The sequence below is a fragment of the Lasioglossum baleicum genome, chromosome 6 (assembly GCF_051020765.1).
Source record: "Lasioglossum baleicum chromosome 6, iyLasBale1, whole genome shotgun sequence".
NCBI classification, from domain to species: Eukaryota; Metazoa; Arthropoda; class Insecta; order Hymenoptera; family Halictidae; genus Lasioglossum; species Lasioglossum baleicum.
The window spans coordinates 908,911-924,828 of NC_134934.1; the positions used below are offsets into that span (position 1 = coordinate 908,911).

The 15,918-nt window shown below is 32.1% G+C and overlaps 3 protein-coding genes across 5 annotated transcripts; 1 reads left to right on the forward strand and 2 right to left on the reverse strand.

The window, feature by feature from the left end:
• The first annotated feature begins 265 nt into the window (after nt 1–265).
• Ragc-d (Ras-related GTP binding C/D) lies at nt 266–2,908 on the forward strand. The gene is made up of 7 exons (XM_076426145.1): nt 266–867; nt 1,103–1,254; nt 1,337–1,743; nt 1,824–1,960; nt 2,037–2,179; nt 2,273–2,421; nt 2,513–2,908. The coding sequence occupies exons 1-7, from the start codon at nt 865–867 to the stop codon at nt 2,710–2,712; spliced, it is 1,191 nt and encodes a 396-aa protein (XP_076282260.1). The 5' UTR covers nt 266–864; the 3' UTR covers nt 2,713–2,908.
• A 521-nt stretch (nt 2,909–3,429) lies between these two features.
• On the reverse strand, nt 3,430–8,822 carry Grip128 (gamma-tubulin complex component 5). The gene is made up of 14 exons (XM_076426127.1): nt 8,679–8,822; nt 8,133–8,561; nt 7,794–8,056; nt 7,552–7,723; nt 6,631–6,841; nt 6,255–6,555; nt 5,988–6,181; nt 5,591–5,906; nt 5,300–5,519; nt 4,917–5,205; nt 4,637–4,840; nt 4,470–4,552; nt 4,240–4,399; nt 3,430–3,599 (listed from the first exon to the last, which is right to left on the reverse strand). The coding sequence occupies exons 1-14, from the start codon at nt 8,748–8,750 to the stop codon at nt 3,445–3,447; spliced, it is 3,069 nt and encodes a 1,022-aa protein (XP_076282242.1). The 5' UTR covers nt 8,751–8,822; the 3' UTR covers nt 3,430–3,444.
• Nucleotides 8,823–11,948: 3,126 nt separating this feature from the next.
• Cabp1 (Protein disulfide-isomerase A6 homolog CaBP1) lies at nt 11,949–15,847 on the reverse strand. 3 transcript variants are annotated; one of them, XM_076426140.1, is made up of 7 exons: nt 15,630–15,811; nt 15,243–15,436; nt 14,946–15,152; nt 14,456–14,662; nt 14,041–14,366; nt 12,741–13,087; nt 11,949–12,586 (listed from the first exon to the last, which is right to left on the reverse strand). In XM_076426140.1, the coding sequence occupies exons 1-6, from the start codon at nt 15,643–15,645 to the stop codon at nt 12,769–12,771; spliced, it is 1,269 nt and encodes a 422-aa protein (XP_076282255.1). In that variant the 5' UTR covers nt 15,646–15,811; the 3' UTR covers nt 11,949–12,586; nt 12,741–12,768. The 3 variants fall into 3 exon arrangements, with proteins under 3 accessions (XP_076282255.1, XP_076282256.1, XP_076282254.1); XM_076426141.1 differs by lacking the exon at nt 11,949–12,586 and having other exon boundaries at nt 12,660–13,087; nt 15,706–15,847; XM_076426139.1 differs by lacking the exon at nt 11,949–12,586 and having other exon boundaries at nt 12,660–13,087.
• Between the last annotated feature and the right edge of the window lie 71 nt (nt 15,848–15,918).

Sequence of the window (15,918 nt, forward strand, 5' to 3'; positions counted from 1 at the left end):
GGGTAGTTCGCATTATGCCTATTTTATATCCTTCAGTCAGATTCAGTCAGATTCATGGCAATTGAAAGTTGATTTTGGTACTAGTAGTACCAAACTGTAGTAGTAGTAGTCAAATATTAGCGCCAAATTCTAAATATTAGTACCAAACTGTAGTAGTAGTAGTCAAATATTAGCGCCAAATTCTCCGCCCAATAGCGACAGGGATTGAAACAGTGCTGTGATCGTGGTGCCATCTAGTCTAGTTCCCTCGAACTGTACTAGGCGGTCCAAGGCCATACATAAGAGTTTTCTCCCCCTGGTTAGATTCCTTCATTCAATACAATTCAATATCACAATTGGACGTAAATACTTGTGCAGTGATTACATGCCAAAACTTCAGATCTTATTTCATTGCTGCATACATTTAAATAATTTCATTCATTAAAAAATGTCTTTATGTTAAAATTAAATTTATTATACGTTGGAAAAATAAACAATTTTTAATCGACGAATGTCATTTTTCCGTGACGTATATTTATATATTTAGTTTTCATCTATATACAATTGTGTGTGAGAGCGTGTGTGTGTGGGAGGCTTGAATCATAGAGAGTGAATTATTTATTTTTGTGTCAACTTAGTCATATTTTAGAATAATCGTCATTCACATTGATACTGTGTCAAATAACTGTTATGCATCGTTTATTACTGTTCCACGTAATGGAAAACAAATTAATGTTTCATTTATATTAAGTTTTAATCGCAGTTAATATACTTATTCCACACGATGTGTATTGTATTGTAATACTGTGAGAGTTTATACATACAAAGTTTCTGCTTCATAATAAAGACACTTTAAACAAATAAAGCATCTTAAATAATACAAATATGGTAAGTATACTGGTGACTCAAATGACTGTACTGATACGAATTGGCCATGTCATATGCTGATAAACTATTTCCAACTGAATAATATAATACTTTTTACGAACTATTAGTAACTAGAATGAATTTATTCAATTTAAATTGCCTCATAACATTTTGTTGTCTCTATTATTGTTATATATTTTCAAAATAAACGTATGCGATGTTTAGCTGATGTTATATTATGATTTTATTATTATAGGATGAAGACGATGATCAATATCAAGGTGTTTGCGACGTAGGTTCGTTTCCTCAAGATTTTGGATATGCATTATTCGATGGGGAAACAGAAGAATCCATGGATCCATTGTCAGGAGAACAAAAACCGAGAATACTTTTAATGGGTCTCAGAAGGTTTCAAAATATACAAGAAATATTTTCAGTACTTTTTCTTGTTAATATATTATCAATTGTAGTATATGAATATTTGTTTCAGGAGTGGAAAATCATCGATACAAAAAGTAGTTTTTCATAAGATGTCCCCAAATGAAACATTATTCTTGGAAAGCACAAATAAAATTATTAAGGATGATATAAGTAACTCTAGTTTTGTTCAATTTCAAATCTGGGATTTTCCGGGGCAAATTGACTTCTTTGATCCTACTTTTGACAGTGATATGATATTTGGTGGTTGCGGAGCATTGGTTTTTGTTATTGATGCTCAAGATGATTATATGGAAGCACTTAATAAACTTCACATGACAGTTACAAAAGCATATAAAGTTAATCAGGCTATCAGATTCGAAGTGTTTATACATAAAGTAGACGGTTTAACCGATGATTGTAAAATGGAAACACAAAGAGATATACACACTAGAGCAAACGATGATCTCGCTGATTCTGGTATGAGAAGAGTAACTATAAAAGTTATGAAATATTTTTTGAGCATTAAATATATTAATATATAAATATGTGTATTTTAGGATGTGATCAAATACACCTTAGTTTTCATTTAACATCCATATACGATCACAGTATATTTGAAGCATTTAGTAAAGTTGTCCAAAAGTTAATACCACAATTACCAACTCTAGAAAATTTACTTAATATACTTATATCGGTAAGAGAAAGACATATTTATTTCTTTCTATTTCAACTTTGATTTTTCGCAATATACAGTATGATTTATCTTGCAGAATTCTGCGATTGAAAAAGCATTTTTGTTTGATGTAGTGTCTAAAATTTATATTGCAACCGATAGTTCTCCTGTAGATATGCAAAGTTATGAACTTTGTTGTGACATGATTGATGTTGTTATCGATGTATCTTGCATATATGGGTATGTTACTTAAAAATCTTTTTATATTTATGAATTACTCATTCTGATCGTGTTTTTACCCATTTATATTACAAAATAAATAATAAATTTTAGTTTAAGAGAGGATTTAGAGGCTGCAGCATTTGACAGTCAGAGTTCCAGTCTAATCAAACTAAATAACGGAACAATTTTATATTTGAGAGAAGTTAATAAATTCTTGGCCCTAGTTTGTATCTTAAGGGAGGACAATTTTGACAGACAAGGTAATATATTTATTTTAAAATAATCAACAATTGCTTAATGATAGATTAAGATATGTGCTCTATACTTATATTTCTTTTTTTCTGTTATTAGGGGTAATCGATTATAACTTTCTTTGTTTTCGAAAAGCTATACAACAAGTTTTTGAATTACGCAATAAGGCTTTAGCATCAACAAATATTAATAATCATTCAACTCCTCCTGTTAACTCAAATGAAACTTCAAATGCTCCTACAGTATCACAAAGTGGAACCATGGGACAAAATGGTACTGTTGTAATAGCACAAAGTTAACTTCTGTATGTAATATTTTGAATTTTTATTTAATCTTTATAATAGAAGGCGAGATATCTTTTTCATACACATACTTTTCACTTTTACTTACTGATAAGTAAACTATGTCACTATATATATATATGTATATGTAAAAATTATATTATGTTACTATTTAAAATAAGAAATTAATACAATCATTAATTCTTGCCAGAAACTATTGTGTTCTTTTCTAGTTCCATACCATAACTCAATACGATATTCTTTCTCTTCCATAATTATTTATTTAAATATTAAATATTATTAATGCCATCAATAATATCTTTCATTTCACGGCGCAAAATATATGGAGATATACTAAACGTAACTATACTTTCTTCCAATTGGTACCAACGTATGTATGAAAATGTTTGTTCGTATTCGCTTAGAGTAATTTCATTGGGCAAAGAATAATCGGAATTTGAACTGAAAACATGTTTTCGTTATCAATTATTAACTATGTATTTAATGAGGTTATATAAGAATCAATTTTAGAATGAAAATTCGTTTCTTTACCTGTTTCTACACCAATCCGTCTTGTGTATTACTTTTGGAATAGGAATAGGTAAGCCTGACGGGGGTAAATTTTGAAATGCTACTTCGATTAAAAAACTGCGATTGAGATTACTATATGAACATATGGTTTCATCATTCCCCATGTTCATATTTCGTGTATTTGTTTGATATCGTAACATTAATTCATCTGAAAGAAATTTATAGGAATGGATAGAACATTGGAATTAAGGGAATAAATTTGATAAGCATAATTGAAAATAGTCTATTAAAAAAAGTCTTTATTTTATAATACGAATGTATATATATATACTTGCCATGTACAAGATTATTTAGCACAATATTCAACAGTATATCTTAAATAAAAAATAATTTAATAATACCTTACAAAATATTATTCGAGTTTAAATATTCCAAAATGATAGAAAATATATGTAGATATACAACTTTGTAAAGGGAACATGGTGTAATTGCCACTAAAGCATTAGTAAGTAAAATCAAGCATTAGTAATAATGATAAGCTAATTCAGCTTTTTGGACTTTGATCTTGTCAATAATAAAGAGTAAAAAAATTCTAGCGATAATATAGCTAGCAGGATATACTGTTATTTGCTATGGATATGGCACTATCGTTATATTCGAGGTATGTGATGTAAAAGTATTAGAAAGCTAAACAGTTCGTTACGTTTTTCCGTAATATGCTTTTAGAAAAATGGAACGAACTTCTTAGCCAACCCAATGTGTTAACGTCAACCATACGACATACTGCAGTTAAATGCTGAGCTTAAGCCAGTCACTGTAAACAAAGCAAGGAAAAGTGCAAAATTAATTATTATTTAGCAAAATTAATGATTAATATGTATGCTATTATGTATATCGTTACTATCAGAAAACAATTTTATGAATCAATATGTAAATGGTTCTGAAGTTTATCAAATTTAGGAATATTAGATAGAAATATGTTGTACAACTCTGTTAACAAAGCTTCTGACTTACAATAATTTGCATCCTTATTTTGTACTGCATTATGAAGCGCTAAAGCAAGATACGTGTGGTATTTGGTGTAACTATTTTCCAAGAGGTCCAAATCTCCACTGGCGTACATCAAATTTTTATAGTTCCATCGAGCTCGAACATAATTACACATTTCAATTAACTGAAAATAATCGTAATTTCATACAGAAAATTCAATTTTCTATATAAACAAATATAGTATGTATACATACATTATTCACAGTTGCCATTAAGTCATCATACTCTGGTGTTAACAAGCAGTGTTCATAAACTTTTTGCAAATATTCATTATGCACTGTAATTACAATTATATCGGATGAATGGAAAACGTACGTTTATGTGTATGTCCGTAAAAGTGTAAATTACAAGTATGGTTTACCTGATATGATTACGTCAAGGCATTCGGCTTTCATTAATGACTTCTCTAATACAAGACTCAAGTTTTGTAGTACTTGACCTGACAAGTATGTGTGTATAGAGGTAATCGCATGTAGTAAACAAAATCGCAAACTTTCGATGCGTCTTATGTAAAACTGTTCCAACTTGTTTTTAACTACACTCTTTGATTTTGATCCTTCCAAATCTATAAAAAAAAATAACACAATTTAGTATACTTTGGTGATATATCAATTTAACTATTCGTCAACATTTCTTCTTACCGCAAAACCTTAAATTATTCAACGTCCACAAGGCGTACTTTAATCTTAATTGAAATCTAAATATTTCATTGTATTTTATAAAAGTTTCTTCGTTTAATATAATGTTGATAGGCCAGCCTACTGCATAGTGTAATGTTATATTATCTATAGCTGTCAATACTTGATTTGTATGAGTACTGCGGACTGTAACAGACCATCGTGAACTTGAATCTGGCCACTTCTGAGAAAGGACTTCTTCAAGTATACATGATAAATAATATGAATTGCTCCACATTTGATTGCATTCAATCTAAAAGGAATAAACAGAAAATATGAATAAAAGCAATTTCATATGAAAAACAGCCTGTCTCTATAAAATCATATCAAAACAGTTTGTACTATACCTCCTGGAACAATTTCTGATAAAATTTACTCATGATATGACCTGCTTCCATCATGTACACAGATCTCATTAATATTAAATGGGATTCCAGTTTATATTCTTCCGACATGATATTTTTTACTAATTTACTAGCACTATTATATCTTGAAACAAGAATTTCTGCCAAAATAGTTTCTAATATTTTTCTAAATGGTAATATATAATCTGACACTTTCTCAAGTCTGAAAGTGTTGGAATGCGTTTAAAAAAACGATGTTTCTCTGAAAACGTTTTGAATTTATAAGAAAAATACCTTTCAAATAAATGATCAGAATCTGTTTTAGTATTCTTATCTTTCGGACAACAAACATCAGTTGTACTATTCTGTAATAATTCGGAGGGAATATAGTCTTCTAAAGCTTTTAATAAGAATGGATTATTAAATTCTTTCAATTGTTGTGTAATAGCCCGTTCTACATCTTCATCACACTTATCGGAAGTTTCTTCATTTTCTTGAAATGATGAGTCTTCTTTTTCTTCTTCTTCTTCTTGTAAGTCATGTGTACTGTATTTGGAAACTTCCGTTTTGAACTTAGAGTAAAACTCATCGGTCAAAGACATTTTTATTTCTGAAAATAAAAAAACAAAGGTAACTATACATTCTATACTATAATAAGATATAAACTAAAAGTGAATGCACTCTATACTACCATTTTCACTGTTAATTTTCCATATATCTGTAATTCGATCTAGGGATACTAATAATTCAATACTTTGTCCCATACGCTGCATTTTTTTAATTAAAAATTGCATTATCGGATCTGCTAAACACATAGCATTCAAAGGTCTTAAAGAAAATGCTTCATATTGTTCACTATTTTCCAATGATGTATCATTGAGAAATCTAGATAAAAGAAGAAATTACAACCTTAAAGAAATTACAATTTTAATTTCAATTTACATTTGAACAGTTTTACCTGACAATTATAAATTCCTCTCTCCAATCTTCAAATCGCCCTTCGCTTAACCATGTATCGATTATATTTAGATAAACGCTAAGACTACTTAAATATAAACTAGCACAAATATTCGATCTTTCACGATTGTGCGATTCCCGCAGTTCAAAATATAGAGAGGATAATAACTTGGATGCACATATCCAATTGTGATGAACTTTCCAATCGCATACAACTTTTTGATGAATTTCGTACAAAATGTTTATATTATACAAACGTTTCTTCAAAAGAACTGATAAAGACAACAATGTAAAAGATTCACCTAGAAAAACAACATAATGAGCTATGATACAATCAGAAATTTGTTAATTGTAGTTGGGAGGAATATTTGTTGCACCTTGTTTCATAAGTCTTTTTTCTATATCAATTATTTCATTTTTAAACTTCATTAGGTGTTGCCTTAGTACTGCATTATATGCTTCATACGTAAAAGGTGGCTTCTTACAAAGACTATTTTCTTTTGAATATATTTCTTCGCCAAAACGTTCTATTTCATGTATCATAGAAAAATATTTGCACAATGGCGAAAGAATACTGTTGAAAGCAACCTAAAACTTTCTGGTAGTAGTGTTGGTGAATAATAAGAAATAGTGTATGTAACATATAATAACCATATACAGCCAGGGACAATATTATGTGGACATTCTTAAAAATCACATAAATTGTTTAAAATTGGTCCAAGTGACTTGAATTTTTTTAAGATGATAGACCGACTAGTTTGCTAGAGAATGAGTAAACAAAGATTTGTTTAGATTGCAATTTGTAGGAATCATACAAAATTTAATATATGCGTTTTGTAGATTTCGGTAGCTTACATGCATACTGAAAGTTTTATCAAAATCGATCAACATTGCAATAAGCTACATATGTTTAAAGATGAGAGCGTAATTTCGTCCTAACGTGATCATCTTTAAACATTTGCAGCTCATTGCAACATTAACTGATTTCGATGAAATTTTCAGTATGCATACAAGTTACCGAAATCTACAAAACGCATTTTTAAATTATCGTTACAGGCTCAGATAAAAAGGTTGATAAAACATCATTATTAAAAAATTTTTTCGATTCCTACAAATTGCAATTTAAACAAATTTTTGTTTACTCATTCTCTAGCAAACTAGTCAGTCTAACATCTTACGAAAATTCAAATCCTTTGGACCAATTTTAAACAAGTTATGCGATTTTTAAGAATGTCCACTTAATATTGTCCCCAACTCTGTATTTATATTCTTTTAAATTAAAAATAAAATCTACTTACCGGTGTTAAGCTTGGTATAGATATATTGGGGCGAATAAAAAAATCTTTATCATCGTTTTGTTGAAATACAACCATATTTGTTGGAGCATAAAACATCCATAATAATTCTCTGCATACCAGATATTCACTGATTGTTCCAAAGTTATCGTATCTTATCTCTGTCACTTTACACCTATTTTATATTAATACAATGATAATAATTATACAAGACAATAATATTTTGTATGAACAAAAATAATTACCATATATCACAAAGATGTGCATCGCAAAACTGACTCTTGACTGGATATTTCCACCATTCTAATTCATTCCACCATGTGTTCTGAACGTTGGATAATAACCAATTTCTAGATTTAAGATCTTCGGTTAAAGCTACAGATAGCGTGGTTGATTCTATTTTACCAGTGGCAGATATAGACATTGTTTTATCCGAATCTTTCAGATTTGTAGATACTCGTAATTCAGTACTTATGTCAGTAACATCTTTGTCATTATCAGACCATTCCTATGAAAATGTAACATAAAATTTTATAATAACTGATACCACACACACATAGGTACAAGATACTAAAAGTATTTACACTTTCAGTGTCGCTTTTGTAGTCATCGAAAAAATTCTCTTGACCCTCTCTCAAATATTGAGACCAATCAATTTCTTCCGTAGCTTCGCTTTCATTTTCACCTGTTGCATTAAGAGTACATTCTCCCCGCATTAACTTTAAACATTCCAAATTAAATTTACTACTTTCCGTGGACAATTCCAACAGTAAAGTTAATAAGGACCATTGCACATCATATTGTGGATGCTGCTCGAAATCGAAACTCGATAAAAATGTATTAACATATTCTTCAAATTTTCTTGCTACATCGTACTTTCCATGAATCGATAACTTTGTAATTAGAGCTTTGATAGCTTCTTTTGTACTGTTACTATTCACAGACAAGAATCGATGGTGTTTAATGCTTGCCATACAAAATCGTTCGCAAACTTGAAATCCCTCTTCATTTTGCTATAATTAGGAAATTTTTATTATAACATTTGTCAAAGTAGTTAAAAAAAAAGTTAATGTCTATTGCTATAAATTTCGTATATAGTATACAATCATATTATAAATAGTATATATTACCTCAAAAGAAGTTATTGCTGTTATTAATTGCTTCATATCATTATGAATATCGTTTAACGTTTTCGTACCCATTCTCGTTCAGAACAGAAATAATGAAAGATCTAAAGATGATCAACATTCGTTATTTCGTTATGTTGCTAAACAGAATTGTTTTTTCAACTGGCGAGCATTTTTCAAAATCCTAACCTTTGATGAATTCTTCATTCAACTTGATCAATAAACTTTAATAAAAAAAATAACTTTTGCATTCTTCTTCGCATGTAGTCTTATATCTGATGACAATAATATATTTAGGAAACATCACGTTGTTATAATAAAGAAAGTTTAAAATTTTTTTCAAAGATAAACAGTGACACAGACTATAATATAAATACTGATCTTCGACGTGACTGTCATTCTCGGCCTAATGGCCTAATGCGAGCAACGGAACAGACCCATCATATACTACAGCACAGAACTGACAGAACCGAGAATCGGCTTAGATCACTGATATGTGGCTTAGAATGGGCTTAGATCCACTTAGATCCATGGACGACTTTACTTCGCAAGAAGTTATGCACATGTGCACATGTCTATTGAACTGTGAACAGGAACAGAATCCACTATGCTATGACCTGCTATGTATTTATCATCGAAGATTGACATTCGGATTGATCGTGAAAGATTAAGGGGGTAGTCTACCCTCGATTTGTAACTAGAAAATACCTAGGATATTACTAGATTTTGGGTCGAAAATATGGGTTTCGTACTAAACGTTGTTTGACCTTATTAGAACAAATTGTGGGCTGTGTGAGGGCTCATTCGAAAGAGGAAGGTTAGACGCAGCGCGCTTTTCTCACGAGGTTAACGAGATTATGTTAATAACTAATAATATGATGGCCCAAAGTAGAGAAAAAATCTAGGAAAAAATCCCGCAGATTTCAATGCATTTTCTGTCTCTAATAGACTTTTTTGACTTATGAGATGAGAAAAGCGCGCTGCGTTGAACCTTCCTCTTTCGAATGAGCCCTCACACAGCCCACAATTTGTTCTAATAGGGTCAAACAACGTTTAGTTCCGAACCCATTTTTTCGACCCAAAATCTAGTAAGATTCTAGTAAATAGCAAATATCTAGCAAATAACTAGAATCTTACTAGAAAGAATGGGTTCGGAACTAAACGTTGTTTGACCTTATACGAGCATATTTTGAGCTGGGTGAGGGCTCATTCTAAAGAGGAAGGTTCAACGCAGCGCGCTTTTCTCATCTCATAAGTCAAAAAAGTCTTTTAGAGACAGAAAATGCATTGAAATCTGCGGGTTTTTTTCCTAGATTTTTTCTCTACTTTGGGCCCTCATATTATTAGTTATTAACATAATCTCGTTAACCTCGTGAGAAAAGCGCGCTGCGTCTATTCTTCCTCTTTCGAATGAGCCCTCACACAGCCCACAATTTGTTCTAATAAGGTCAAACAACGTTTAGTACGAAACCCATATTTTCGACCCAAAATCTAGTAAGATTCTAGTAATTTTCTAGTTCCAAATCGAGGGTAGACTAGCCCCTTAAGGGGGTAGTCTACCCTCGATTTGTAACTAGAAAATAACTAGAATCTTACTAGATTTTGGGTCGAAAATATGGGTTTGCTGGTTTTCAGTTAGTGTCCTTATTTGAGCAAATTTTGGGCTGGGTGAGGGCTCATTCGAAAGAGGAAGGTTCACCGCAGGGGGCTCTGGTCATGAGGTTAACGAGAATATGTTTATATCTAATAATATTAGTGTCCAAAGTAGAGTAAAAATCTAGGAAAAAAAACCAGCAGATTTCAATGCATTTTTCTGTCTCCAAAAGACTTTTTGACTGATGTGATGACCAGAGCCCCCTGCGGTGAACCTTCCTCTTTCGAATGAGCCCTCACCAAGCCCAAAATTTGCTCAAATAAGGACACTAACTGAAAACCAGCAAACCCATGTTTCGAGCCATTTTTCTAGTAAGATTCTAGTTATTTGCTAGATATTTGCTATTTACTAGGATCTTACTAGATTTTGGGTCGAAAACATGGGTTTCCTGGTTTTCAGTTAGTGTCCTTATTTGAGCAAATTTTGGGCTGGGTGAGGGCTCATTCGAAAGAGGAAGGTTCACCGCATGGGGCTCTGGTCATCCCATCAGTCAAAAAGTCTTTTGGAGACAGAAAAATGCATTGAAATCTGCTGGTTTTTTTCCTAGATTTTTACTCTACTTTGGACACTAATATTATTAGATATAAACATATTCTCGTTAACCTCATGACCAGAGCCCCCTGCGGTGAACCTTCCTCTTTCGAATGAGCCCTCACCCAGCCCAAAATTTGCTCAAATAAGGACACTAACTGAAAACCAGCAAACCCATGTTTCGAGCCATTTTTCTAGTAATATTCTAGGTATTTTCTAGTTACAAATCGGGGGTAGTACGGACTGATGAAATGGACTGACGGATTTCCAGATATTTGGAAATATTCCTTCGTGATTGAAGTAAGGATTGACAGTCTGACTGTTCAATCAGACTGTCATTCCTGATGTCTGACTGTTCACTCAGACTGTCATTCCTGATGTCTGACTGTTCAATCAGACTGTCATTCCTGATTGACCGTGTAGGGTCCGCTAATATGATGCGCGATTGATATCGTTCCGTTTCGTGATGCGCGCTTGGTGGCGCTTGGCAACGGAACGTTTTTCCATGCATTTGATGCTAATGAATCAAACATGGCTGCCTCCATGAGTGAATATGTTTTTTTTTCAAAGCCATGTTTCTCAAAAACTGCGTATAGGAGAAAAATTAAGGACAGATTCGGAATCAGCGCAAGAAACTCTATAAGAAGGGCCCAACAGTATATTGAAAATAAATAATTATATGATTTGATATGATTTGAGCCTATAAGAATAAAAAGTAATGAAACTAACACTAAAGGTTTGCATGGGATAATATTTAATATTTAATGTATATCTGTTATACATTCATTTTTAAGAATCAAATCATACCACTTTTTTAAAATTCTACGCGTACGCGAAAAATCTTGCACCACATCGCAACACCGCGCTTAGATCCACTTAAATAGATCCAAGCTTAGTTAGATTGCGACTTTTTGTTACTGTATAGCTTTTTCAATGTTTGTATGTCCCTCTGTTCTTCGCTGAATTTTGTTATTGAAATAAGAGTGTTACATATGTTGAAGAAGAATAAAATGATATCAGCTGTGAGAATTTATTTAATAAAAACGCAAGTTAGGATTACACATAGGTAAATATAAATGAGAAGATAATTGTTTTAAGTGTTTATACATGTATAAACGCATTTGACATAGTAATGTTACATAACAATGTAAATTTCTTTCACGATCATGTTGGAAGACGCTACACATAACTGAATTCCATAATTACATCTCATTAAATATAAGTAGTTGTATATGTATAAATGTATATTGATGACTGTAATATTTTGGTCCTATTTTGGGAGAACCAAATTATTCTATGGAATGCACTTAATATGTTAATAAGTATCAGTAATTAATAACTTTAAATTTACAGCATCTTCATAAAAAATCTAAATGCAATCAGATGATGACAAATACACACTCTGTTTTTGCTATGACATTTTACAACACCATATTATGTATCTACTGTTATTTAAAAAATGTACAAATAATTGCTTAAAAATATTGAGACACGTCTCTGATATTGTACTTTTTTTGTTTATTTCTATACAATAAAAGCGACATGCATGTTTAACTTTATTCAAAGTTCAAGTTACATATACATCACTTTTCTGTATATAGTGGACAAATAAGATCTCGCAAATATTGACTTCAGTGGAGAAACTCTTTATCCAAGTACTCAATTCAACATATTAAAATTCCTGAGGATTAGTGTATGAATAACAAAATGATATGATGTGCTTCAGCTGGAAATAAGAAAAACATTCCTAATACTATAATGATGATGATATTCAATTATTATTGTAGATCAAGATGTAGTTATGTCGATTCAAAATAATAATTTAATATAAAAATAAGTGCTAAATTATTGTTAATGGTACATGTATAAGATGTGCATACTTTTTTTCTGAAAGGTTTCCTACTGTTATTAAAGTTCATCCTTCTCGTCAAGATCTACGTCGCTGAGATCGATTTCTTCTGCTGGTGGAAGTTCAGCATTTTTCCCATCCCAAGCAATTGTATCAAGAATCTTAGGCAACTGAGCACCCTTTAATGGTGCCGTCCCTCCTCGTCCATAACTTAAGTCACGTAAGAATTCATCTATGCCGACATAAGAGAAACTTCCTTTGAGTAACGAGTATTTCATTTTTTTGATATTTACAACTGCCAATGCCGGATAGCCGAAACCTCCTATTTCTAATGCTTCTTCAATATGAGGCTGTGCACTAGCTTCTGCCCAAACCCATCTATTGAAAGGAAAAAGCGGGAAAAATATTTTATAAATTGTCTAAAGCTAGAGAACCCGGAAATGTCAGGTACCCGATGGTATTGGATCGAAAGATTCGGGATACTAGAGATCCCTATTTCACGTGTATATGTATAAATACACGTGGTACGTGATCCGTATAGTAAGAATTTAAGGGGATAGCCTTGTTTCCACGATTGCAAAGGTGCGAGATACTCCTTTTCATTTCTTGATAATGCAAAGATGGAGTTTTTCAGCAGTGAAAAGCGTTAGATAAAAGATCGATCTAGGCCGCGATCGCTCTCAAAAGTCCTATTTTTACGTTTACGAGGCGTAATTTGCATTATTCTTAACTTTAGCTATTTTCATAAAGTTGCAATAGCTAACATACTGCCGAATGATGCAAATTACGCCACGTAAACGTAAAAATAGTACTTTTGAGGGCGATTGAGAGCTAGATTGATCTTTTATCTAGCGCTATTTATTACTGAAAAAGCCCATCTTTGCGATATCGAGAAATGAGAAAGCGCATCCCGCCCCCTTGCAATTCTGGAAATGAGAGTCTACGCGTTAAGGATCCTTAAATTCCTACTACACGGTTCACGTATCACGTGTGTGTTTTTGAGTACACGTTCAAAACCACGACCTCTACGGGATACCGGGGAATAATCCAAAAAATTCTCGAGAATCCCGATACATTCGAGAACTCCGAAATTTTCGAGAACCTGTCCTTTTTGATTGATTGTTTTACGTCGCTTCTTCAACTGCTATGGTTATTAAGCGATGGGACCTACAGTTTTAAGGTGGTAAGTTTAAGTAAGTTTAAGATCGAGAACCTGTCCTGATATCGAATAAAATTCTCGACCCGTCTCGGCCCAACATTTTCAGGTTTTTGTACATCTATCTAAAACATAAATTCACCACTACGCATAGGGTGGCATTATTTCTACATACCCCCACATTTTCTGCTTGTATTTCTCTCCTAGCTCGTTCAGTATCTTCAAATAATTATTTCTACATTCCGCCTGACAGTCTAAGATATGTGGTAAAACTGATACAACACATAATGGTTTGTCTTCACAAGCATTTTCCAATGTTCGTTTGTTTAAAAGTTGAGTTACTTCTGGAGCTGGTACATTTTCTGCCAATTTTTCGATTGCCCAACTTACAATGTCACTGCTTGTTCGACCGCCATCGTATTCTTGTACAGAATCAAAAGATTTTTTGCCAGGTGCAAAATATTTAATTGTAGGATATCCTCTAATTTCATATTGACTGGCCTATATTAGCGACACATTACATAAGATATATAATTAAATAATTACAATTTAGATTTATGTGTAATTAAATGTTAGGACAATTTACTTACTTTAACCTTATTTATAGTAGCATCCAGAGCTCCCAATTTTACTTTTCCTTTAAGCTCTGTAGCAGCAGATGCCCAAATGGGAGCTAAATTTTTACAATGACCGCACCAAGGTGCATAAAACTCGACTAACCACATATCTTCAGAATTCATTACTATTTTATCGAAATTCTCGTCTGTCAATTCAATTACATCCTTGGAATCTTTCGACTACGATGAGAACAAACCAGTGTTACGGAATTCATAAAATAACTTTTATCTGTTATTGTTGCATATTATTAGACTCTGGATGTTTATGCAAAATAAAAAGTTTATGCTTCAATTGCAAGACGCAGGAGCTTATATTCTTAAAAAATAATTTTAATGTGGTGAAAATAATATATTAATACTCTGAAAATCTTTTAATATTTTCACTGTTCTAAATTGCACTTGTTCATTTTTGTTATAAATGCATAAAATCTGGAGTCTATATATTATACACTGTTATATTTACCTTAGCTCCCCCAAGGCCTTTTTTGGATTTGCTGGTGATTGCATTTAAAACAGCATCCACAATTCCTTCTGCTGTTCTAGGCCCAGCATAATCTTCCGCCTTATCTTTCGCACCAAAGATTTTAATTGTCGGAATACCTTTAATTCCATATTTCGAACCAATATTCATATGCTCATCTGCATTCACTGCTCCAAATTTGACGATACCCTGAACAAAATTTACAATCTTGGTAAGGAACTCATTCGAGAAAAACAGGACATAAAATGATAATATAATAGAACGAAAAATGTTTGTTACCTTCAAAGCAGTAGCAGCCTTATTATATTCAGGTGTCAATTGTTTACAATGACCACACCATGGTGCATAAAATTCAACAACCCAAATATTATCACTATTCAATACCAAACTGTCAAAGTTGCTTGAATCGAGTTTTATAACATCCGAATTGGAATTGTACAAACAATGGGCTCCAGAGATTAATAACAAGAAACCTGTATTAAAGGAAAATTGGAAATAATAAAATACATGTAAATATGCTCGAAAAGTATTTTTGATCTAAATAAATCAATAAAAATGTATATTTAATGAAGTGTAGAAAAATATCGTAATAGTTTAGATATGCCGGTTTGTGTAATAAAAAAAATATTGTGAGACGGCCAGCAAATATTACTTTACGAAACTCACCTAAAAGAGCTTGCATTTTTTTTTAGAAAATATTGAAAAATGTACAATTCAGAATTGCCTTCAAGAAAACACTCACTGAACAGATTGAAACGAATACAATCTCCTTCTATGTAGACATAAAGTTCAATCGTTCGGTCGTTCGGTGCAGTACCCCACTCTTTATAACCACCTACATATCACTTTTCGTGGATCGTTCTGATTGGTTCTCGTAATCAACATCCATACTGATCCACGCATACTTTACAAAAGAAATATCCTCGGTTTTCCAAGATTATTTTAGGTGGCTTTA

Coding starts and splice junctions, on each gene's coding strand:
- Ragc-d (XM_076426145.1), top strand. Junction 1,744..1,823: donor CGATGATCTCGCTGATTCTG/GTATGAGAAGAG, acceptor TGTGTATTTTAG/GATGTGATCAAATACACCTT. Junction 1,961..2,036: donor TACTTAATATACTTATATCG/GTAAGAGAAAGA, acceptor TTTATCTTGCAG/AATTCTGCGATTGAAAAAGC.
- Grip128 (XM_076426127.1), bottom strand. CDS start 8,750: ATGGGTACGAAAACGTTAAACGATATTCATAATGATATGAAGCAATTA. Junction 8,057..8,132: donor ACAAAAGCGACACTGAAAGT/GTAAATACTTTT, acceptor ACATTTTCATAG/GAATGGTCTGATAATGACAA. Junction 6,556..6,630: donor AAAAAGACTTATGAAACAAG/GTGCAACAAATA, acceptor TTGTTTTTCTAG/GTGAATCTTTTACATTGTTG.
- Cabp1 (XM_076426140.1), bottom strand. Junction 14,663..14,945: donor AAGGCCTTGGGGGAGCTAAG/GTAAATATAACA, acceptor TTCTCATCGTAG/TCGAAAGATTCCAAGGATGT. Junction 13,088..14,040: donor TACAAGCAGAAAATGTGGGG/GTATGTAGAAAT, acceptor TCCTTTCAATAG/ATGGGTTTGGGCAGAAGCTA.